At 32.4% G+C, this 7,475-nt stretch overlaps 1 protein-coding gene across 1 annotated transcript; it reads right to left on the reverse strand.

The window, feature by feature from the left end:
• Nucleotides 1–2,148: 2,148 nt before the first annotated feature.
• LOC111622488 (cholecystokinin receptor type A-like) lies at nt 2,149–3,663 on the reverse strand. The gene is made up of 2 exons (XM_023364883.1): nt 3,501–3,663; nt 2,149–2,751 (listed from the first exon to the last, which is right to left on the reverse strand). The coding sequence occupies exons 1-2, from the start codon at nt 3,571–3,573 to the stop codon at nt 2,183–2,185; spliced, it is 642 nt and encodes a 213-aa protein (XP_023220651.1). The 5' UTR covers nt 3,574–3,663; the 3' UTR covers nt 2,149–2,182.
• Nucleotides 3,664–7,475: the final 3,812 nt, after the last annotated feature.

Consider the following 7,475-nt stretch of genomic DNA (forward strand, 5'->3'; position numbering starts at 1 on the left):
AAACCACAGTAGTAATTAGAACTTTTTGAAATTAGGTTTGCGTATTAGAGATAATAACTGCATTAAATTCTGATAAATAAAAATCAACGGGAGAAAGATAATTTCTTTTAATATCCTGTGATGTAATTTGGAAAACAAGCACATAGTAGCTGACATCATTAACGAAATTCTTGCACGTTGTGAAGTAGTGAAAATTAATTTAATTATTGTATAAAGTTTAAAAAAGTATAAAAATATGAAATATTTCCATAAGGTATAAAATGTTTGATAAATATAATTTGTAATGCTGAATGAAATTGAAAATGAAAATAAGTAGAATTTCGCTTCACTTTCAGAAGTTTATTTTACTGAAAGTCTCATACTGAATCACCACTGCAGGTAATAAATATTTGCTTTTGGGTTTGTGTCATATCTACGCATCAAATTACCAGCCTGATGACTAAACAACGTAAATTTTTTTTAGGTTTTTTCAAGTCCATTTAATAAAGTTTAACAGTCTTGTCACATCCCAAGTATGAAAAGCTTTTTTAAGTGTGTTTTCATATTTTTGTAGTTTAATAATTGAGTAAAATGTTTAGTTTGCATTTATGTCACTAATTTAAATTGTTAAGATAATTATAATTCTATATATATAGGCAAATATATATATAGGCACGTAAACAAAGTATTCATAGAACTAGTACATTTTGAAGGAAAATAGTACATTTTTTGAAGGCGCTTCAGTACGTTTTGAAATTTCATTGTGGCATCACTGCAGGGAATACTTACAATACTGAGTTCGGTTTTGTGTAGTACACTAAATAATTTCAATTGTAAATTGTATCGTTTAATGCTCTTTAAATCAATAAACGGCTAAATTATTTAATTTGTATTTATAATACATTTATGACAATTGTAAAAATTCAGAAATCATCACAGTCCATTTTGTTTGGCACGTGTATTCTCCATGAATTTTCTCCATCGAATTTAAGAATTTTTATAGCCATATTGACATTATTAAAATATATTAGCAATTAAAAAATATATTAAATTATACTTTATATTTTTTTCGCTTTATGGTTTATTTACCATTTCATCATTACTCGAATAACTGGGGCTATTCATCTACCTGTGAAAACACTATGAGATAGTATGTGCGCTCAAGAAAGTTTTCAGGGTGGTTTATCCCAGTTATATTATGGCCCATTCCTCACCTCAAAATTTCCCCACTTTCAAATTGCTAGAAACCACGTTGGATCTGAAAAGGGCTCTCTTAGTGGTCAACAGAAAGGAAAGAATAAAACATAAAAATGCTTGATAAATACTTTCCTAAATAACATAGATTCATATAATTCCAACCATTTTTCAAAGTTGTCAAATATTTTCTGGTTTTTTTTTTGATTTATTATCTTTTTTTCAAAGATTTTTCTTTGTTATTTTCAAATGATTTATCTTTCATTTGAGGGTGTCAAACATCTTTTTCACACTATTTCTTGATAGTGAAGCATCGCTTCTTTGTTTTATTTTAACTTACTTTCTATACTTGATATTTTTCTAGCTTAAAATTAAAAAATAAATGATCATTAATGGTATTTAAAGTACTGTACATACACTTAAAAAATTAATTTTATATTAACTTTCTCATTTTTTCGATTAGAAACTGTACAAAGATCAAAACCTTTAAATATATTTTTTTCCAAAGATTGTCTTTAGCTTCAAATTTTATTAATAAATTCAATTTTTTCATTATATTTAGCAATTTAGAAATATGAGTTAATTTGCATGAACATTAATAAAATATAGTAAAACACTAAAATACTATCTAGATAAAGAACACTTGGAACCATTGGTTGTGGCAAAGTAGAGGTTTTGTTGAGTGAAATCCCTCACAAACACTACGTTTGCTTTGAACTACTAATGATCATAAAATAGGGATTTACGGTGCTAAACCTTTCTAAAAGACCACTTTTGCTCGGAACCGTTAGTGGTCACACAGTAGGAGTTTACTGAGTAAAAGACTCCCTCATAAACTCCAATTTTCCTGATAATCATTTGTGGTTCTAAAGTATGGGTTTTACTCTATTTCACATTCGGTATTTTAATTTTATAAACATTGAAAAGACATTCTTAACGATAATTGTTAAAAGTTTATTATAATATAACGATATACAGTTGAATGAAGAATGAATTTAATACATTTTAATTAAATTTCCGGTTCAGAAATAGTTTTCGTAGAGGAATTCATAGATTTTTTAGAATTAGAATTATCGTGGTACGAAGTACTAAGCGTCGTTCTGAATGCCACTTCTTTACATTGATTGCTCCAAGCTCTTCTCTTGCAACCGAACAATCCCATGAAACTTTGACGAAATTTTGAATTCATGAAGCAATAAGTAATTGGATTGCAGCAAGAAGATGTATAAGCCAATAATTGGAAAAATGAGATTCCATAATAACCGAGTCCTTCGTAAAGAGAGCGAGGATCGTAAAGCGAAACTGTATTGATAACGTAAAGGGGTGTCCAACAGATAAAAAATTCTAACACGACAACGAATAGCATTTTAAACACTCTCCTCTTCTGCGATAGTGATTTATCAAGATTACTGACACGAATCCCTTGATAAGAAATATTATCTTCTTTACACTGTTGCTTCGGTTTCAAACTACTCCGTGAAGATAAAGATGTATGACTGTCGATGCGTTGTGTCCCTGCTGAATTCTTGGGATAAAAATGAATATGAAGTTTATTCGATCCATTTTTTGTGGTAATTTCTGAAATAATAAGTTATTTTTTAAGTTATTTATGGTAGTAATATGCTAAATTTATTTTAGTAGTCATGCAATATATGCACACGATAGCTCAGAAGACAGTTAACCTATTATTGAATAGGATTAATTGGGTAAGGCATGGCAACGCTAATAGAGGATGATTGGTTTATTGTTTACGGCAAAGCGACGCGTGGGCGATCTTCCGACGGGGATGCCTTACGGGAAGACTTTCTATGGGAACTCGGGCCCTATTTAGGTGTTACTAATGTGAAGAAAATCCGGAAAAGTTCACGTAAACCACGACCAACTACCAGTGTTCTGGAGTTTTATCCACTCGTCTACTAGCGGGTACAATACGGGGTGTCACCCAGAAGAATTTTCTACAATACATTGGTATAAGATATGTGAAGGAAAACCCAAATGGCAGAAATTGGCAGTTGGTAGGGCACGAACTCTCCACCAACCTACAAACTTTACAATAATTTTATTCACTCGGCCTACAGCGGACAATTAAACTATTATACTTGACTATCTTAAAAACGGTTTAAAAATCAATTTGATGCATCCATTCTTTATGATCCATTGGTTTCAGAAACTTCCAATGAATCAACTAAGTAGATTTATATCGATTTACACTTAAAAAAGACAACACGCAACTGTTATAAACCTGGTTTTAAATATTCTAAAAATATATAACTGTCTTTTGAGCCACCCTGTTTATAATTGGAAATAATAAGATGAGTAAGAAGAACCTTGTCCTTGGCATTTTAAAGGTTTGATTGTTTTCCATAACGTTCCAACTATAAATGAATAGGTAACTGTCATGATGAGCAATGGTACGACTAGAAGAATGACATCCAAGAATAAGTTAAAGATTTTCTCTGATATTTCAGAAGGCCAACTCTCTCTACATTTATATTTATCTAAAAAAAGCCAAGTAAAATTTCATCATTATTCATGATTAATTATCATTATCATAATTTAATAAGGTCGATCCATCATCATGAAAATATGATTGTAATAAAAAAGTTTCCACAATATATCAATTTTCAAAATTAAAATATGTTTATTTATAACGAAAGANACCTCTTCTGCAAACACCACTGTTACATCATCAGTCCTTTTTTTATGTCTTCAGCTATCCATCCAAGCCATCTCTTTCTCGATCATCCCCTAGGTCTTCTCCCCTCAATTTTTATTTCCAATACCAACTTTGGTATTTAAATTTTCTTCTATTCTCTTGATATTTTTATGGATTTCATCCATTGGGATTAAAAACAGACATGGTGACAAAACACTTCTTTGTAGAAGTTCTTTCTTTAATTTGAACCACTCTGTTTTCCAACACCTGTTATTACACAACCAAATGACGTTGTATATTATGTATCTATATAAATCAATGGAAACAATGATGCAGCAAAATCGAATGAACATCAGCAAATTAACAATGCCTTTATATAAATACAAACCACATCTCACCCAATCATTATCAGAGTTTAATGCTTTTCCAGCGGGAAGTGTAGAAGACGATAGAACATATAGAAATTATTGAAAACCCACAAAAGCTAGCAGAGTCAAATATTGCCACTGGCAGCAATCAGCAAGCTGAAAGGATCTGCTTTATATTGGCAATATGCAATGGGTAGCATGATGAAAATCTGGGAAGAATGGAACAACGTCTTCGCTATGAATTTGAAAAAGAATTACAAGTTTTAAATCGAGAAGTCGCGATTTTATGAAATTTAATAATGACTTCGTTGGGCTGCTTTTTGAAAAAAATTGTAGACCTATATCTCATTCTCGTCCATCTGTTTGTTTGTCCATCTGTATTTCCTTAATTTCAGTTTTAAAATCTATTGCACAAAGACTGAGAAATTTTTTAATGTTTAATAAAATTGATGTATTTGTTGAAAAAATAATAATTTTGACTGGAACATAATCTTTATTTATGATATTTATTTAATATTATATGCATGGAACACAATAATGCAATATCACAAACACTATTAGAATAACATTCAACGAACTTGAATAGACAAAATTTTAAGTATTTTTGTTAATAAATTTACCTTCAATTTATACATAACAGAAAACTCAACATTACAAGGAATATTACAATTACAGTAATTACCATTAATCTGCAACAGAAACAAAACATGTTATTAATGAATAAAATTAGATATTAAATCTAATATTAAATAAAGTAATGAAATGTAAACTCACTGCTGCAGTAATTCTAGAAAAGCCATAAGGTATCAAGAAGCCTCAGAATAACGATATAACAGAAAGCATTACAAAAAAAGGTTCATCAGTGGATCGAAAAATCAAACATAATTGCATAAAAAGATTACTCGTTTTCGCCTATCAGTACATGTGAAAGTTTGATCGTGGTAGAAGCGTGGCTTACTGGGACTGCGGTTTATCATTCTATGCCATTGGTGCTCACGTTGGTCGTGATCCTATGACTGTCACGAGAATATGGAATTGATGGGTCCAGGAGGGCCATACAAAACGTTGTGCCGAGTCTCAACGGTCCTTAGTCAGTAACGCCCGAGAGAACAGACATCTTTTCCTCATGGCCTTGCCTGATTGTACAGCAACGTCACATACCATGAGTTAGGAACTTGTGTCTTTTCAAAACAACAAGTGCCTGCACAACGATATCTACAACTTCACAGATTTTCGGCACAACGACCATTGTTGCGGATTCCCTTGAGGCTGTAGCAGAGAAGCGCGCTTACAATGGTGCATTCAACGACTAATATGGACGCAGGAGTGGCGTCACGTCGTCTTTTTAGATAGAGCCCGGTTTTGCATACAGAATCATAATGTCTATATCAGTGTGTGGAGGCACCGAGGGGAACGATCGTTGCCAGTTTCCATTCATCACCGTCTTGTGGGCCCAGCATCTGGAGTGATGGTATCAGGGTGCCATTGAGTACACATCCTGGTCACCTCTTGTTCGCATATCCAATACTTTGGACAGCTGCCGACACATTTCTGATGTGTTAAGACCCGTCGCTGCGCGCTATCTTCGAGGCCTCCGTCACGTTATCTTTCAATAGGATAATATACGACAGCATGTTGCTCATTTTGTCATGACTTTTCTGAATGCAGAGAATGTTCGACTGCTGTCCTGGCCAGCACGTTTCCCAGATCTGTTACCAATTGAGAACGTCTGGTCAGTGGTTGCCGAGAAATTTACATACCACCACCCGCCAGCCAGTGCGATAGATAAACTTTGGCATAGAGTTGTAACCGTATGGACTGCTGTACCCGTACAGTACCTGTCATCGAAACTTTATTCGACTCGATGCCCAGCAACACTACAGCTGTTATCGCTGTCAGAGGCCGCTGCTCTAAGTACTGATTTCTCATTGCTTTGTACCTCAAAATTATCTGTAAACTTAATCACGTTTTCCTCCCATTATATTGTACAACAAATATGATTCTGCTATTTTCTTTCCATCCTGGTATAGCATTTTTAAAGGCCAGCAGTGTAATTTTGTTTTCTTTAAATTCTGTTATTCGATGTAACTAATGCCACATATACTGTACGAGAAACTTTCTGGATAAAGTACAATTTCTGTATGTAAGTTTATATGTATATTTATGATGCAAATAGTCTGTTCTGAGATACAAAGCATTGTCTGTTCTTTAGCTGAGTTATATTTAAAATGTTTACTTTAAGGATTTACATGTTTAAAACATTTAAATTGATAGTGAATATTAGGATTTAAAGTGACATATGTCTCGTAAAGAATTACTTTTTTTTAAATGTCCATCATTTCTATAAGTGTTTCAGATTAAATATTGGAAAAATACTTATAAATAACGTTACTCGTATTGCGAAAATATAAATGTTGGAGCCGTTACTTGTGATGATGTATTTGGTTTTTACATTTCAGTGACTTTATAAACATAGCTGACTAAATATTACATACTAAGAATGAAGTATATTTTGGTTATGCGTATAGAGTTGTCATAATCCGTAATATTTTGAGATTTTTCCCATTTGAAACACATCGTTCCCAAAGGAAATTATTTCTGGAATGTCTCAATTTATCCATTTCTACCTAAAAATATATTGAGTATATTTAAATCAATATATTTTCAGAAATATACCAGTATATTTTATATTTGTGAAGCGATTTCTAAGAATTGTGAACGGTGTCTGCAGGTGTAGTGCATGCATATACTACACCACCTGTTTTACACACTGTCTTTAGTAATCTGTGGAGTACGCGTAATGATCTGTGATTACTTTGAAGCCATCATGATCCTTTACAGTGCTGTGCGATGGCTTCAAAATTAGCGAGTGTTTTATGTAACTAACGACGATTTATCAATGTTTACGTCTGTCTATAATCCAGCATTTTTTTTATTGACTTTTTACCCTTTGCACCCTGTGGACACTAAGAGAATTTCTTCCTCAATAATCACCTAGCCATGTATAAAATGAAAGTAACCGGACACTATATACACAATGAAAGTCTTAATTAAAATATGCAAATCATACAAGTTCGGTCGATTCATGATTCAATATTTATTCACTAATAAATATTAAGAAATGGGTAATAATTGAGTTAAATGAAATTAGTTTAATTAGAATTGTTCACATATAACCTACGGTAGCTACTGCCTACCGGGTACTGGGGTCTATGAAGCTTTATTATAATGTTACTTCACGATGTCCCGATTTCTGTTATGAATTTATGGAAATTTTT

This window comes from Centruroides sculpturatus, unplaced genomic scaffold, assembly GCF_000671375.1.
Source record: "Centruroides sculpturatus isolate CEXI.00-Female unplaced genomic scaffold, Cexi_2.0 scaffold23, whole genome shotgun sequence".
Lineage (NCBI taxonomy): Eukaryota > Metazoa > Arthropoda > Arachnida > Scorpiones > Buthidae > Centruroides > Centruroides sculpturatus.